An 18,548-nucleotide genomic window follows, 5' to 3' on the forward strand; every position below is an offset into this window, starting at 1 on the left:
TAAAATGGCATGTTTACAGACAAATGTATATTTATCCTATTTTATGGGAGTCCCACATCTACAAATCCGCTCGCTGTATGCTTTAACCTTGTCAAATCCTCGAGCTCAAAGCAACTTAATTAGATGAGATTTGTCAAATCTCATCCAAAGAAGTATAATAAAGTTAAATAAAAAATATACTTGTTTCTTTCCTGACAGTTCAAATACTTCTTAATCATTTAGAGACCATAATTATACTCCTGACAAGCACTTTGTTCTCTTGACAGGACAAGTGAAATCGGACCTCCTTCTTAGAGGCCTCTTATAATCAAAAACTGCCCACAAATCTAAGCTGTGCATGTTGTGACGGAGTCATTGATTGTTCTGGGTCATGTCTGTTGGCAGGATCTCAGTTCTTCAAAGGAAGGTCAGAGAGCGAGGGAGTCGGTTACCATGGGAGACAGGGAGTGAGAGGGGGGTGGGGGGGAAATAAAAAAATAAAAATCAAATGAGATCCAGACTTGAGATGATTAAAGTTTGCTTCAGAGTCAAAGTGAACATGCGAGAAAGTTACCAAAGTCATCTTCATGACTGGATGAACTGCTGAAATACCTTCAACCCAACAACACATGTGTGCACACAAATCAGTCCCGCTGAAGATAAGCAATAATGTGTAAAGCTAAAGAACACACACGTTTTGAAAGGAGTAGTTTGGCTTTTTTTTTGTTGTTGTTTGTTTGGGTTTTTGTTTTTTTACCTGACCTACATTTCAACCAGCCAGATCAGCAAAGCAGTCAAGAGGAAATAGTGGTGGGAATATTGCGCATGTGAATCCATGTGCACATAACAAGGCCTACAGAGTACCGTACACAGAACACAGCTGCAGAAAAATATTTCGCTCGGAAGATGTTGAAGGTACAAAAACGACAAGCTGACGTTTCCATCAATCGAGCAAAAGATATGGTCTGCTCAAAAGTTTACATACACTCACTATATCAGCGTGAATGCGATAACTTAATGACACATTTGAACCTTTCGTTTTTGAGATGACATGATGCAATAAAACCCGTCAAGAAATGGGTGCACAGATTGGAATTTACTGTAGATTTCCTCTCACCTGCACAAGGTCAACATTGTACATGCAGACTCAAATATCTGAACACCCACACTATTGTTTGGTTCAATGCCTCTCTGTGAGTTGCAAGAAAACTTCTTGGACCTCTGTCTGGATAGTTGGAAACATTCGAGTGCATTTAAATTACATTGTTTTGTGGTACAGGCTGGGCATTAAAACAGTCCATATGTTTTCAATTGGTTGGGTTCTGAGCCATTCCAGAAGCTTAATATTAGCCTTTGTTTCCCATTCCAAAACACAATTTTCTGTCAGAACACCCAACTGTATCCAACATATGGGCCTCATATGGATATTGGTTAGGCTTAATGAGAACTAAGCAAGTTTGGACTTGTAATCAGAATCTTATATGGAAACCATTTGTGTTCCCAACTGGTTTTGCTCGTCAGCTAAACCATTGGGAACTCTACATGAGTCTTAGGTGGATCTCAAAAGGGTCACTGACTTTGTGAGCAGTTTTTCCACCTGTGACGGCAATTAGCAGGGGCCTTTGTGTAACTAGTCAATCCCATCTGGGGCTCATCCCCCATTGGGGACACATATGTGAATGGAAAATTGTCCACCTCAGATAAAAAGCAAGGCTCAGATGAGACCAAGACTGACCCGTTTGTCCACAAGAACAAGGAGTTCTTGGATGAAAACTTACATCCAAGAACATTGTACCGACTGCAGTGGCAGTATTAGGCTGTTTTGCTGCCAGTAGTAGTTGAAAGCATTTAAGAAAAATGACGCTGAAATCATTTATGCAGCCAGGATTATACCATAAACCTGGCAAGGTGTATAAAAAGTTACCCAACATTTATATTGGGAAACTTCTCAGGAACATTTAAACAAATATTAGTTGAACCTGCATTTGTATTTGTAAAATTGTGCAGATCAGAGAACATTCTCTATCAATCTGTGAAATCAGTCCTCTAACTTAATTGTGCTGCACCAAATGCAACCAAAAGATGGATTCAAGTAAATCATTAAAGTCACATCCTGAGGATAAGTGTATGTACACTTCCGACTGGAACTGCATTACTCATACTTAGAATTTCAATGGGGAATATCTTTGTGATTAAAGCAGTATTAACTCTGACCATGACTGAAACAAAGTCGTGTTTTAGTCGACTAAAAGCTCCAGACACACAACGCAATTAATGCTTGGTCCTAACAATTCAGGCTGAGAGAAGAGTGCTTCTCATTCTGTGCCATATTGCTGAATTAATATCTTAAAACTTGCAGAGATTTAAAAGCATTTAAATGACAGATATTTAACAGTGTTATGATCCCGTAAATCGCATTTCTTGCCAGTTGACGAAACCAAACCTCTGATGAGTTACAGAGGTTTGAGATTACAGCAGCACTTCAGCTGCTCCTCTCATGAAGAACTCGATAAAGACAAAAAGACAGGCAGGTAAAGTATAAAACTCAGGGAGAAACAGTTTTATCACAGTCAGTTTTTCTGCTACGTGTCATGATGTGAACGAGACCACAAGCGAGAGTGGTTGCAGTAAAGTGGGAGGGTCAATGAAACCTTGGCCCCCAAACTTGAGGTAAAAAGTTATTGTTTTTTTTAAGAGTGAGTCTCATTGCGACAGTACACAAGCATTGTACTGCTCAGAGAATTAATTTTGAGAGGTCAAAACCAACCGGATAGTAGCTGCCAAAACGCAAATGTGTCTTTCTCAATATCTTTCAGCTGGTTAAAAGTTACACAAGAGAAACCACAAAACTGAGGCAATAAGGAAGCAAGATTCAAAGATGCTTCCATGCTGCATTGCTACTTCTGACGACAAACCAACAGGCGATCCTTAAATGACAATAAGAATTATTATGTGCACTCATTGACAAAAGGAAAAAAAAAAAACTGCAGAAATAGATGCCCTTTCATGCCTCTCGTCAATATGCCTCTTGTGTGCGGCATGAAAGGACGGCATTGTTTTCATCCTCACCTTGTAAATACACTTGTACTGATCGCTGAGAACGCCCCGGTCCTCCTCCAGTCGCTGCTCTCCGTTATGCCTGTCCTCTTTGCCTTGTTTTTCCTGAGCGAAGAGCCGGCGTCGGCCCGCTTTGACCTGAGCCTCCAGCTCCTTCAGACATTTCAGACGGTGGTACACTCCGTTGGTGCGATGGTTCCCGGTCGTCCCTCCGACTATTCCGCCCACCAACCCGTTTTTGGGCTCGTAGCGTGGCAAGGCGTGCGCAGCAGAATCCGAGAGGCCCTCCAGGGGGCCCTGCCGTGACTCCAGGTTCTTTTTCTCTTGCAGCACATCGCCCAGAAGCCGGAGGCGCTCCTCGGCGCTAAGAGAGTCATAGGAGAGGATGTACTGGAGGTACGCCTCCTGCAGCTTGGCCAGCCGGTCCTGTGCCGACTTGGGGATTCGCAGGAGGTCGGCGAGCTTGGTCCACTTCTTCAGGTCCATGACCTGCTGCATGCCGCCCATGTCATTGATGAGCTGGAAAAAACGTGACAGGTCCACTTCACAGCCACCTGCGCAAAGCAAATAGAGGGTTAGCTTCCAAAGGCTAACATCAAAACCGGTGGTAGAACTTTAAGTATTTTTTGTTTTAAAAAAAATATGCTGCTTTTCCAGTATCAGCTCTTCTTCACTTAGACATGTCCATAAAAGCAGCAAATACTGACTGTGGGAACCGCTTGTGCTTTCTACTGCCTTCATGGAATAGGCAAGATTTTGTAATCCTGAAAGTAAAGGATTACAAATTCCCCAAAGAATACCTTCACTTCACAGTTAATAAAGCTAACAATGCTAATTATTCCAACAATCTATATTATCAACTGGGAAACCATTTTGATATTTTTACAGAATCTTCCCTCTCTTCAGTGGAACATGATGGTTGTGTCCCTATTATCCAACATTGACAAAACGTAGATTGGTACATCTCTAAACATGACAGTAATATTAAAAAAAATAAAATGTCTCTCTGTTTTTACTGGTGCAAAAAATGTCACTAGTCTGCTCACTGAGTTTACACACACAAGGTCAGGAATCAGAGGAGTGACACCAGAGCAACTTTATAACCCGTTCTGCATGTGCATTTTCACAGAGTGAGAACTGCACAACAAAGCAGCATCAGTCGTAACACTCACAGATCAGATCAAACCTTTTCATCATCTTAAATTATTTAATTTGGTCATTACGCATTGTAAAAAACAACTCTCTAGGCGATCACTCTGGCAAAAAGAGAGGCAAATTGCTCTTAATGCCGAATGGATTTCCTGGCGATGCTACAGGAAGTCATTGAGAGGAAAGATATTTTGGCTGGTGACAGACACTCCATTGTGGTAAACTGGATGCCAGCTCTGTCTGGCTAACAGCTGCAACAGCACTCGCTACACTGAGCTGATTTAAATGAGGCTCTATATAAACAATGAAACAAGCTGAACGAAAAAATGAAAACAACACCCTGGTAGCTACATGACAGCATACACAGTCACCAAAGATGACATTTTTTTTCTATATTGTTATAATAAAAAAATTAAGGTGACTGGAAGTCTAGTAAAGATTTATAAGCTAACAGGAGGAGGAAGAAAGATTCATCTTTACTGGCCATCAGGTTTTGTGCCAAAACAACACATATTGTTACTGTCCTATATAAAGAACATGAAATCTGTTGGAAGCACAAAAAAGCACAACACATGCAAAGAGGAGGAGCAACATTATGACATTTTACTGATTTGTATTTCTCAAACACAGTTATTAGTGAACACTCTGCTAAATTCCAAATAGGTTTTGTTTTACTTTGTACCCGAGTGCCATCCTATCCATCTACACCATAAAAAAACCTGAATGCTTACTGCTTCAAAGCTGACTGTCATGGTTTAATTCACTCCTGTACAATCAAGAGGTCTTCTTCCCAGTGTTTATCCGCAGAAGCCTGCAGCTTAACACTTAATCATTTCAAATACTACTAAAGGTAGTTTTCCCATTCACAACCAAACGTGCCTTCCCATTTGGCTCACTTACCAATGACGGGTGGCTCATCCATGGTAATGCCCTGAGATTTAAGGTGCTTGCGGATGCAAGCCAGCCGCTGCACATTTGGGCCCCAGCGTCGGCCCAGCATGTGGACCCTCTGCACCTGTGTAACGAAGCGCATCTCCTCATTCAGCTTGCACTCCGGCCGCCAGTCTTGCGGTGGCACCACACGGCACATGCCAGCCACCTCGGCCTGTTCCCTCACTGCGTCCAAGTACACCAGAGGGTCCTGGAACTCTCGCTGAGTGGGCCGGAAGACCGGCACTTCGCCCAGCGCCGCCCAGCCCTCTGGCTTGCTCCGCTGGCGCTCCCGCTCCTTCTCCTGCTCACGTTCCTTTTGCCGCGTCAGCTCTTTCTCGTGCTCCCACTCCTTGTCACGGTCAGCGAGCCGCAACGCTGCTGGTTTGATCTGGCCTGGGCCGTTGGTGGGAGGAAGCGTAGATGAGTTGTTGCAGGACGAGGGAGAGGAGGCAGAGGTTTGTTGAGGGTCTGAGGTAGTGCTGGCTCGACTGGGGTTTGGTGCGTTATTGTGGCCTACTGAGGGGGATGAGGAGGAGCTGCGACCATGCGACCTGCTTTGCTGTTGCTGTGCTTGTCGTATCAACATCAGCTTGCCGGCCGATGCGCGCTTGGGCCGCTGGTTCACTGGCTCCACATTGGCTGCTGGTGTACAAGTAGGTGGCGTTTGTTGAGGCGGTGGAATAGAAGGTGGAAGTGGAGTAGCAGGTTGAGTCTGTTTAGGCGGGGTGGGCTTCTCTGTATCGTGTCCATTAGAAACCGGAGCGGTAGGGGTGCCGTTCTGCTTGGCAGCTTTCTCGTCATTGGCCACCTTTTTGCTGCTGCTGCGCGTCTCCAGTGGTGCAGGCTGAAGCTTGGCCTTTTTGGCCTCTGAGCCACTCGTTTTGGCTTTTTGCACAACAACCCCCGTACTCACAGAGTTAAGCACCACCTCCAGACGCCGCTTGGAGTTTCGCAGTCCCTCTCGACCCGGGCACTCCCCGTGGCCTTGCTGGCACTGTTTCTGCCCGTCCTCCTTGGCTGAGGCATTGTGCCATTGCCCGTTTAGCCTGCCGTTGGGTCGCACGTTGACCGCCGCTTTGTGCAGCCCGTTTGATAATAGCACCTGTTTGCGGGTTTTTGCATTGCTGTGGTGGGCTGGTGCCGCTGCTTTTCCTGAGTTGGCCAGCCTATTGCTGGCTGCTGGCTGGCTGTGCTGATTGTGATTGTTCGCTGACGATGATGCCGAGGCGGCGCTGTTGTGTTTGTTACTGCTGCTGAGTTTGGTTTTCTTGCCCAGTTCTTTCTGTTTGGCTTTGGTGTAGGTGACGTGGCCCTTGGACACGGTGGCTGTGTACTTCTTCACAGTTTTGGACGGCAGTCGTAAGTCGTGGCTCTTCTTGGCACCGCTGACAGCTTGTGCCGAGCCAGCCCGCGTCATCCCATTCACTTTTGAGACCTGAGATAAATAGACAGGGAAACAAAAAAGATTAGCAGAATATTAGGGATGCTTTCTAGAAAAAAAAAAAAGGTGGTGATGGTCTGATTACATTTTGTGTCATTGCTGTGTTTCAAATGAAGTCTGAGTTATAAATACAATTGTGGCGACATGATAATTAAGATAATTTTCCACAATATGCCCACACAGATATAATTTTCAGAAAGCACAACTCGTAGAATGTAGGAACGTGGGTGTTTCCTAATGAAGAGGTCACGCACTGTTTCTAGCTGCATGTTGAAACGTTTGGTTAGACAGATCCTAAGCTATTTGTGGAACGCTGCGTTCGGCAAGTAAAGTCTGGAAAAAAGAAAGGAAAAAAAATCGACTAGGCTGCTTAAATCTTCCATTTACTGTCAACACTGTGCCTCAGATTTATACAAGCGCAAACCCACAACATGAGGGGATAAACAACAGTTTAGAGAGCAAAAGAAAAAACATGAAAAACATGAGCTGAGAAGCAGGGATGGCTCTGTGGTTTCCATTAACAGATGGCTGTACAGTATGAGGTAGGAGGTGGGGTCATTGGCACGCGGTAAAATCCCATTTGGCTAAACAAAACTAGCCTTTTTTACTTGCTTGTGTTTTGAAGTGCGTGAGTGAGAGTTTCAGGGACAAACGTGGTTGTCCTGTTGCTTGCTCAGAGAGTCCACAGCCAGTTTATTTAGAGCTGAACTTCTTTTGGGTCTGGCAAATTTCAACCTCATTTCCCTTGATCAAGTTTTATCCTGCTGCTTTTGTTCTTTTTATGCTTGTTCTTCCACATACAGTAGTAGGACAATATGGAAACACTGAGTTTGAGCTTGTTGGGAGCAGCAATGGCTATATAGTCTAACAGCTGCTGGAAAGAAGGATCTGTAGTGACGCTCATTTGTGCACATAGAATGCGGCATAGCTTTATCTTTCTTATCTTATGTCTTACTTTCACACCAACTTGTGGATTATCTTTTCTTTAGTGAATCTCTACCTTCCTTTAGATTATTCTGTGTGAATAAATCTAAAGTTTTATTTTTTGTTTTTTGTTTTTAAGGCTAATGGGTAAAGCAGAAAAATCTATCTCCTGAACCATTTCATCTGGACAAAGAGGCCTTTCTGGTGTATTCAACTCCAAGATCCTGTCCATGGGGTAGCACAGGTTCAGTTCCAGGCCTTATTTAGTCAAATTGATATTTTCCTTATGACTCATAATTAAATAATAACTTGAAACATATTTCCAATTTTATGCTGATGATATCCAGTATAAAAAATTTTGATTGTTATTCTGTTCTCCACTGTTCAAAAGCACAGCACGAGTACTTTGAATTTCATAAAGACATGAGAAATGTTTCTGGGGTTCTTGTAATTTGTCTGCGGGGTCTTTATGCTCCTCTGTTTACATGAGCTTGGACAGAAGAATGGGGGGTGAGGAGAAGAAGAAAGTAGAGATGGAGTTATCAATCACAGCCGGGGCACCACAGGAGGTGAGCTACAGCCAGCCCATTGACAGGTTTTCCTTTGAAAGGCTCTCGCATCACACTCATATTCATGCCGGTGAGAGCGTGTGTGTGTGTGTGTGTGTGTGTGTGTGTGTGTGTGTGTGTGTGTGTGTGTGTGTGTGTGTGTGTGCGTGCACATGTATTGTATTGTATTGTGTTCGTCTCAGGTGGCAGGGGCCAACACAAAGACCGGGCCATTAAAAGATAAGGGCGCACTGAAACCTAACCCAGCCTCCGTCAATCAGTTCCCCCTCCTCCTAACACACATGCACACAATGGTTGAGGAAAAAAAGGGTGAAAAGGAAAGAAGGAGGGAGTGTTGGAAAGGTGTGAAATAAAGGGAAAAGAAACCAAACAATAAAGCGGAGAATTGATCAGCATGTGATGAATATTGTGAAGGAGTGCCTTGCTTACAAATTAGACTGATTTTCGAATGACCCAAAACTTCCAGGCTGTTTGTTTTTCTTCACGGAGTTTATACTAAACTAATTAACTTTGCTCAGACTGACTGATATCTAACCAGCTACGGTTTGCTGACCAAGCGGCTCAGACTGACAATCCCACTTTCCACCACAAGGGGGCTCAAGCAGACCTGTTCTGATCGGGGGAGACCTAACAGGTTCCCCGGTTGTTCTTCTGCAATTACTCTGTCTGGTAAATGAAGAGAGAGGGTGAAAGGAATGAAAGCAGGGAAACGAGGAAAGAAAGAAGCACAAAAAAAAAGACACAAAGCAATATAAATCTGAAAGGACTCAGAGGGACGATGAGACCAAATGAGAGAAAAACAAGAGCCAAGAGCAAACAGAAGCAGAAAGGATTTCGTCTGCACGTGAGAGGAAGGGGAGGGAGAGGAAGGAGGGTCTAGATGACATCATGTGTTGCTATAGCCCAGCTGAGGGCTTGCAAGAAGACTTTTTCTTTTTTTTTTTTTTTGTTATAACCAACATCTGCAGGAGTTGGCCCAGAGAGGAGGAGCAGGAGGAGGGGATGAATACAGACAGAAGAAGGGAGAAGGCCAGATAGAGAGTAGAAAAAGAAAAGAGGAAATTTAACCCTGGGAAAGAGAGGAGAAGCCCAACATGGAGATCTGGTCTCGCCAGTCGCTCCTACATGTTCTCACAGCGACAGCGAAAACTAGTAGATGGCAAGTTTGTGACATTTGAGAGGAAACAATTACATTCGTATGTTCCGAATTTTCTGTAATGATACAGTTTTCTATGAATCAAGGATTTCTGGCCAATAAAAATAGGGCAAGGAATCATATTCCAAGACATAGGATGCAACAAAGTTACACAAAATACAAACTCCAATCAGTGCCGATGATCGGGACCTTTCGATGTGACGTGTCTGTTTTTCTAGCAACTTTGCTCCATGCTAGTTTTTGATGTTTTGGATATTGGGTGGTTCATTATCATTTCCACGACTGTATTACCCCCTTCAACCTTTCAAAATTATTCCACATTAAAACCATATACTTCAATTCATGTAATGGACCAACACAAAGTAGCACATAATTGTGAAGACAAAGTAATTAGAGCACTGATTAGTAATTAGAGTGCACCTGTGTGTAATTAATTAATTTCAGTACAAGTCCAGCTGTTCTGTGGAGGCCTTAGAGGTTTGTTAGGAGTAATAGTGAACAAACTGCACCATGAAGATCAAGGAGCACAGCTTAGTTACAAAGCAATAGCCTAAATAGGCGCTGCTGCTGAGATCCAGAGCTCCAGGCGGCCAAATCTGTCAACAAAATTACAGATGTCAACAGGACATCTGCAATTTATTCATACCCCAAATCTGGCTTTTATTGAAAAGTGGCCGGACTGTTGAATTATTGAAAGAAGCCCATCTGCAGTTTACCACAAGTTATGTAAGGGACACAGAAAGTAAGTAGAAGTATGTGTTCTGGTCAAATGAGACCAAATTTGGCCAACACGCAAAATGCCTTATGTGGTGAAAACTAATACTCTGAACACACCGTCCCAACCATTAAACTGGGTGGTTACATGCTGTTTTTTTTTTTTCTTCCTTCTTTTCCCAGCAGGGACAGGGAAGCTAGTCAGAGCTGAAGGGAAGATGGATGGAGCTAAAAACAGGACATTCCTATAAGAAAATTTGTTATCAAGGCTCTAAATACTTAAGACTTAAGTAGAGGTTCACTTTCCAGCAGGACAGAGGCCCTAAACATGCAGCCTGAACAGCAACACGGTGGTTATCAAAGCGTATTCATCCGTTACAATGGCCCAGTCAAAGTCCAGACATGAATCCAGTTCAGAATCTGTGGTAAAGCTGATGCTTTCGATCCAATGCGAAAGTTTAAAATGTATCAATATTTTTTGCAAGGAACTCTACAGATGACAAAATCATACTTCTGCCGAGGCATTCATATCATCCTCAAATATATAAAGACATAATCTGTGCGATACCAGAACTTGGAGCCAACATTAAGACATAATTTGGCTGCATTTTGTCTTATTAATCTCATAGACTCTATTGTTTGAAGGGTCCTTTGAATTTGCACGGATTCTGTTGATACGCGCTGCTATTAAATTAGCGAGAGCCGAGTCGCAGCAAATTGCATTATGATAATGCATGTAGCCCTTCAGGTTGAACATACACAAACTCTGGATTGCTTTTCCCCTGGATGATCACTTCACCTTTGCTATAGCTGAGCCTGTGTATGTATTTTCAGTGGGTGAATAAATGTGTATGTGTGTCTTGAACTCATGTGGTGAACACATACTATTCGCACTAATTTATGGGGAAATTAAGGAAAAGAGAAAGAAGATGAGTGAACAGATAGGAAGAGAGGAGAATGTAACGTAAAGTAAGTCTTAATATCACACAGAGTGCCAACAGACTGCTAGGAAATGAGCATAAAGTTTGTCTTGGCAGGAAGTCGGTCTCATTAAGATTCGTTGCTGCTCTTAGTGGACAATACCAACCACTTTAACACATAAACTATGGGTCTAAGTGTGCATTAGCAGCTGCACCATGCAACCGTGAGCAGGATGAAGACTGGCATTTAAAAGGCTGGGAATCATAATGTAGACGGTGGAGAGGAGAAAAAGGCGAGCCAAAACAAAGAGCCTCAGCAGACAGTCGCTTTTAATTGTCCAACGTGACAAGGCGAAGCCCGTTTTCGGACCGACGCTTTCGTCGGGCCTTCTTTTCCCGTGTTTTCACTTTGTGGGGTTCCTTGAAACCCGCTAAGTGCCACGAAGAGAGAAGGCAGGATTTTCGCAGCTCTCTGCCAGCGCTACTAAATATAGCTGCAGTCGCGGGAGGCCAAAACACAATCATTACTCTCTCAGACACAATGGATGGAGGAGAAGAAGAAGAGAGGAGGCAGAAGAGAGGGTAGGTTGAACCATGCAGAAAGAGAGGGAAGAAATGCAGAGCAAAGGAAAAAGCATGGAAGAGAGAGTGAGAGAGAGAGAGAAAGACAGAGAGAGAGACAGAGAGAGAGAGGCAAAGAGGAGTTGGGATTAATCATACAGAGAGATGAATGGAAGATGTAGCAGATGGGAGGATAAAAGAAATTAGAGCATGCTAACAATAAAAGAAACAAAAACCTCTGAAGATAGTATGCAGGTGCATCTTAATAAATTAGAAAATCACTAACAACTTAATTTTTTTTTTCCTATTAGGTCAAACACTGAAAAGCATACAATTCAGATTCAATACGCAGCGATGTATGCTAAGCTTTTGTTTTTGCCACGCAGCGCAAAATTGTTGCTGAAAGTACTCGCCATAAACAAATATTACACAGCAGTTAAAAAAAAATAAAAAATTATTTTTGTTTTAACATTTTTCTTGGAATTTTTACCTGCTCAACAATAAACTAACCATGGCACATTTACTGAAATGAGCAAAGTCTGAGTTTGTAAAAAAAGAAAAAAAAAGAAAAGGATCTGTAAAGGCTCTATTGCTATATTCATTTCTCCTATTTTCTTTTCTTTTTTTTTTCTTTGACGATGATGATGATCATTTTTCAACTATTCTCAGCAACTAGAAGCAGATGTACGTCACTCTTCAAAATCACCTGCTAAAACAGAGTTTGTGACCAAATCTGCTTGGTCACAAATGCAACCAAGTTGTTTGTGGTCCCATTTAACTTAATAAATTTAAATTAAAACAAGACAGGGGGTTAAGCAATGAATACGTTGTAAGAGTTCAAGAGCTGCATAAATGCAGTAATTAATGCTACAAAGAGGGTTTGGTTGTAAAGTACATGGAAATAAAGGTTGGCTACCATTTAATGTGTAAAAATTCTTATTTCGTTTGGCTTATGAAATATTGTAATCATCTGAGACTTAGATTTTTGGGATTTTATCAGGTTGAAACCATAATCATCAAAGTGAACTGAAATAAGCACTTAACAGACATCACTTTGCATACAATTCATCTATGTAACGTATGACTTTCACTTTTCAACTTACCGTATTTTCTGCACTATAAGGCGCACCTAAAAACCTTCAATTTCCTCAAAAGCCGACAGTGCGCCTTATAATCCGGTGCGCCTTATATATGGACCAATATTGAGCGACAACAGGTCTAGCAACTACGGTAAGCAGCCGCCGACTTCATTTTCGCCCGTAGAAGAAGAAGTGCGCGGTGCATGCTGGGATAGTTGTCAGAACGCTGGTTTGTTAATAAAGTTTGGGGGAGGAGGGGTGAGAGCTATGGGTGAGAGACAGAGACTGCGGCGGCAGCGTGTCGGTTGGTCTGTGTTACCCAGAAAGCAGTTGGGCACAATATCGCAACACCAACACCGTGAGTGAAACAATGACTGGGGCAGCCTACTATATAAAATACTGGGGGACCATTTCTTTATTATTACACATACACATTTGTAGAGAACGGAACAAATCACGTCCCGTATAGGTTTAGTAAGGGACGGGTGGCAACCATAACTGTAGCGTCTATTCTATGCGCCTTATAATGCGGTGCGCCTTATAGTGCGGAAAATACGGTAAATTTACTTTGTGTTGGTATTCTAAAGTGCTGAGAAGTGTTTGTATTCTAAACTAATAGACAACCACAGAAATGTCTCTGTAAAACTGCATCCTTTATCTGTTTCTTCTATTATCATCTTGCTAACGCCGTCTCCAGTAGACCCACTGCAGCTTTAATCCAGACCGTACCTGCTTCCGTAGCTCCTCAGCCGCTCTCCTCGATGGCAACCCGTTGGCGGTGCCCCGACTGCTGGCCAGGGCCTGGAGCTCCCTGGCGTGCTCCCGCGCCTCCGCCCGCTCGCTGCGCTCCCTCAGTAGAGGCGGAGGAGGCGGCGGAGGAGGCGGCAGTGGAGGAGCGGGCGAGTCCCTGCTGTGTGTGCCCGCCTTCGGCCTCGGACTCTCCCTGGTTCCTGCTTTGCTGTGGTTGTTAAAAACTGGAAAGGAATTGAAGAAAGATGGATCAGCGGTGTTGCTTTTAGCATTCGTGACTTATTCAAGAATGACTATTCACAAGCACGACACATAATAATAATAAATAATAATAATAATAATAATAATAATAAAGAGACATAGGATGAAATACATCTGTATGAAGAGACCCGGATTTTAGCCGGAGCTCTTCTAAAAGTGCAGCAACAGGATGAACTCTTTCAATTCATTTCAGTTCATTTTCTGAGGCTACAATTCATAGCAAAAGGTCATCTCAAGGCACTGAGGTTCAGATTAAGTTCAATGAGAGGCCAAATCCATCCAGTCGAATTCAGTTCAATCCAATATAACCCAATTTGAACCCATTTGCTTCAATCCAATTCCATATAATTGCATTTCTTTAAGCAGCCTTGCAGTAGCAAGGCAAACCAACGGATTGCATCGAATGTTTGATTCGATTCAATCCCCCATCCTGAGCATGCACTGAGAAACAGGCAATGAAAATGAAGAGGAAACACTCCCTTTTAACAGGAAGACACTTCCAGCAGAACCAGACTCAGGGTAGGCAGCCATCTGCTTTTGACCAGTTGGGGGTTGGGACAGCAGGAGAGACACAAAAAATCACAAACGTGCTACGGCTTGGATACCTGCTAGAAGAAAAAGGACAAAGTTAATGATAGAAAAAAACAGGATATTAATACGTCATACATATAAAAAGCAGAATTAAGGTGATGATACTGAGCAGAAGTCTTAGTACTCCAACAGAGTAAAGGACTGACCATCAACTATAACTTTTATGCTAAAAGAATGTTTTAAGACATGCTTTTAAGGTAGAGAGAGAAAATGCTGGAAGGCAGTTCTACAATAAAGATGTTTGATGGGGGAAGGAACCGTGTCTCACTGTACTTTGGGGAATTTAAAGTGAAGTCAGTGGAGCGAGCAAACTGGTTGGGCAGAAAAATGTTTATCATTATCATTACTGTTTATAACTGCAGTTTGAACTTGTTCACAGTTTGCCATGTTACAACCAAGAACCTTAACGTGTTTACCGACAAAGACCAACAAAGTTACAAGCTCAATTTTGCTGCAATTACAGCTGAATCCTAATTCAGCAGCTATTTTGTCCTAGTAGAATACGTGTTGCACTCTAACAGGTTTTCTTCCAGCACTGCAATGAGTTTTATCCATCTTTTGATCACCCGTCATCAGCTTTCCTGTAAATGCCATTTTGTTTGGAGTCATCAAAAAGGCTGCATATCTCGCTTTTCGATCAAAAGATTTTAAAAATAACACATCTGAGTCATTCACTTTAAAGCCCTGGATTGTTTTCTGTTGGTCCATCACGTGAAATTCTGAGAAAATACAAGTTTGGGGTTGTAACATGCCAAAAGGCAAAACAAACAAAAAAGTCAAGGAGTGCTGCTGGTAAGACATATTGCTAAAGGCTACTGAGCTAGCTCACGGTACAAAGTTCCATTTGGGGAATTACATTAGTAGATTAAGACAGCAATGCACCAACACTGATTCTAATTCTATTCTTCAGTCATATAGGAGCTAACCGTTCATAAGCAGCTCAATTCACCAAGCAACGAGTGAGAAGATATTTAGCCCTCTAGACCCAGGTAAAAACTTTAATGGGGTACAACAAGCTAGCATCGCATCCATAAAAAGTTTTAAAACGGGAATGTGGATAGTTCCTGAAGCAGGAATACTATTAAAGTCATAGTGTGAGTTTTTCAGGTTACTGTCAATGTAAATAAGCTCCAGAGGGTTTCAACCACAGCGACCAAGTGGAAAAACCTGGATAAGCATTAGAGTGACAAACTTTTGGCAAATTTGCTAGAATATGCATGATTTACAGAGTGGTTGAAGACGTCTTTATGCTGCTTGTCAATGAGCCGGTTCAAAATGGGTTTTTGAGACCTGTAGGTGATGCCACATGCACCATAAATAGGCCTCTTTCCAGCTTTCACTTCATGTTTCTGCGAGCCTTTAGATGCCAGACTGTATAGAGGACATACAGTACACGAGTGCACGCACTCCAACACTTGTGAGCGTCCGGAGGTCTCATGTTGCCCCTCGCCTGTTGAAAGAGAAAATTCTTGACATTTTGAGAAGTGAGCTCAGCAAAAAAAAAAAAAAAAAAAAAAAAAAAAAAAACTGGACCCATTAAAAGCTGTTTAATTCAGCCAAGTCAATATGGCAGAAGGCCAAAATGAGAAATGGTAGCAGAAAGAGGGAGTGCTGATGAATGACCAACAATGTAAAAGTATTTCCTGCCTCCCTCTACGTCCCTGAGTAAACATCTCTCAACATTTCACCAATTTTCATTTTTCCTTTTTCTCAATTGCCCACGTTCTCCTTTTGGCTTCCCCACTCTTCTTCTCCCCAAGAGTCCATATAAGCTTTCCTGTTGGACAGGAGCCCAAGACACACATTAAACTGTCCCATTTGATAAATCCTAATTCAGCAAGGTACATTTTAAATGCCGTCGGCTCCCGGATACGCAAATGTCCATTTTGGTGTCCTTAACCTCACCCGTCTCTATTGTCCCCTACGAAGCATATCTGTGTGTTTTCTTTCTTATCTATTTATTTAGCATATCACAGCGAAGGCGCCAAGTTGCTTTGCAAACACCGCTTGGGTGCCAGATAAGAAAAGGAGAATAAGCTGTCCTCGTGCACAGAGCAAGTCTGGATCTGTTCGCACAGGTTTTACTGTCCTTCTGTTTGCACTTCATGTACAGTTTAATGTTTTAGCTACATGTGATCTAGGAAAGATGAGGGAAGCCTGTGTGCTTCCAAGAGACCAGCCCGAGTCTCAATGTGAGAGTTCAAACACACAAATCTAAAAGATGTTTTCACCTTGTTCTAAATCCCATTAATCTCTCTCCAGTTTACTCCTCTACATTCCAGGGGGTTGAGGGGGAGAGACATTTTACACACCAAGAAAGGAGTTAAAGTCGGGGACGGAAAGGGGGAGGAAATATGAAACTCGGCCCCTGCTTCATTGAAAATATCGGATTGGATGGAAGAAACCCCCATGGGTTAAATTTATGTATGTAAAAGTCATATTGAGGTTACAGGATTCACCCCCTGTACCTACAAAAAATAATGGCTGGAGTTTTGTCCAACTGGAGATGGTTGCAAAAATCACCTTCAAGGTGTGGAATCTGGCAGAGCACCAGCTATCGCTGTTATTAAGGAAACAACATTTCAAAACTGGATGTTTTGTTAGTATTCAAGACATCCCATAAAGATTCACTTTCTACACTATTCGTAAAATCAAATTATAAGCTAAGGTGAAGTTGGATTATGTTGGAAAATCTGTGTAAATAAGATGTTTTTTGTTTGTTTTTTTTACTTAAAATTATCATACCATGAGAATCTTACAACAGCCCATCAATGCAAATTTAATATGATTCAGACTTCTTATAAATTTATCAAGTGTCAATTAGATGCATAAGCTTAAGTCTATGCAATAAGATCAATATAAGAAATATATGCTGGGGTCTTTGGGTTTTTGCTTGTGTGGGATTTTCTAAATGTCATGCGCCGTGTGCACAAATGTGTGCACTCATCTGAATGTCTGCGCTGCCCCCTAGGGGTGTACATATGCTGGACATGTGTTGCATGTGTGTGTGTGTGTGTCTGGGGTCTTGGCCAGCTGTTGCAGTATGTGCATAAACACCTTGTTAGGGCTTAGTAAGATAAGTGTTAATTGGGGTGGAAAGAATTGATGCACTGCTCTGCAACTCTACGCAGCATGCTTCTCGTTGCCACGGTTCAAAGCAGAACAGCTATCTGCTTACATGTGCAGACTAACATGTGCACACAAATGAGAACAAGAACTACACGTCTGTCTTTTGTTTGTTTATGATCCATGTGCATGCTTCTGAATTTTCAGGTCAGCTCTAGTTATTCTTAAAGGTATGTAATCCTTCGCCTGTGCTCTTCTCTGCTTTTTTTTTTGTTCTCTCTTCTTTGTTTTCTCTTCTAGCTCTTCTCCACTTGCCTCACTCCTGTCTTTCTCTCCTTCATTAACTCCTCTCACCGGGATATTTGTGGTACATTACACTAACTAAAAACATGCAGTCTGGTGTGTGAACTCTCAACATTTTGTTAGTCATAAACACATGGCGCGCTTTGTTCCGACCTCCAGTTCTGGCCCTTACCATGCCCATTGAGCGGCTGCCTGGCGGGGAGTTTGCCCTTGCGAGGTGTAGAGTTGCAAGAGGAGGAGGCCGAGGCTTGGCTGCCGCCGCCCGCACCTTGTGTGTGGACTCCTGCGCTGCTCCGCACCTCCTCTTCCTCCTCATCTTCTTCCTCCTCCAGGTCCTCCTCCTCCTGGGAGCTTCCAAAATAGGCCATATTACTGGGCAAGGCAGAGGAACCTGAGCACAGAGAGGGGGGAAATGAAAAAAAAGAACATTAGAGGGGTTCCTATAAGTTTTATCATGTAATTTATGAGATTAACTTTCAGAATTCTCTGTAGATTTCTCTGATCAAAGTATGAACACAAAAATGTAGTTTTAATTTATGGCAAACGTATCCACAAAAGTGGACGGATGGACAAATGGACATAAATGCTAATGGACGGCAGGATGGATGTTTGGACAAACTGATAGGAAGGTGGTTGGATGGACAAAATAAAGGATGGATGGACACAAGAGCAGCTGGTTGGACAAACTAATGAGTAGAGGAATGGATGAATGGACAGACAGAGGTAAAATGACAGATTGACAGACAAACAGATGGATGCATAAACTAATGGATGGAAGGATGGAAGAATAAATTGACGGATAGACGGGTGAACTGGTGAATGGGCAAACTAACAGATGGATGGACAAACTTGAGATGGAGAGACAGATAGAGAGACGGATGGACAGACCGATGACTTTTCAATAAAAGACTGAACAGCATCTGAATGTTTCCATTCACCTATTTTTTCCTCATACTTGAGCAAATCTGAAAAAAGTTAAATTGAATTCCTTTCTTTTGAAATCTGCATAAGAACCCCAATACAAGGTCAGAGCCAGTGAAACTGAAAACGAGGCCTGAACGCAGATTTAGTCAAAAAGTCTATATGTTAAACCCG

General features: G+C 42.6%; 1 protein-coding gene across 1 annotated transcript in view; it reads right to left on the reverse strand.

The window, feature by feature from the left end:
- Positions 1-18,548, reverse strand: part of jarid2b (jumonji and AT-rich interaction domain containing 2b) — a 112,621-nt gene that overhangs the window by 6,960 nt on the left and 87,113 nt on the right. Inside the window, exons 5-8 of the mRNA XM_008422063.3 lie at positions 17,626-17,844; positions 13,212-13,456; positions 5,086-6,553; positions 3,049-3,590 (exon numbers count right to left, since the gene is read on the reverse strand). Coding sequence (XP_008420285.1) covers positions 3,049-3,590; positions 5,086-6,553; positions 13,212-13,456; positions 17,626-17,844 — 2,474 coding nt within the window. The remainder of the gene's footprint in view (positions 1-3,048; positions 3,591-5,085; positions 6,554-13,211; positions 13,457-17,625; positions 17,845-18,548) is intronic.

This window comes from Poecilia reticulata, chromosome 11 (genome assembly GCF_904066995.2).
Source record: "Poecilia reticulata chromosome 11, P_reticulata-male-v2, whole genome shotgun sequence".
Lineage (NCBI taxonomy): Eukaryota > Metazoa > Chordata > Actinopteri > Cyprinodontiformes > Poeciliidae > Poecilia > Poecilia reticulata.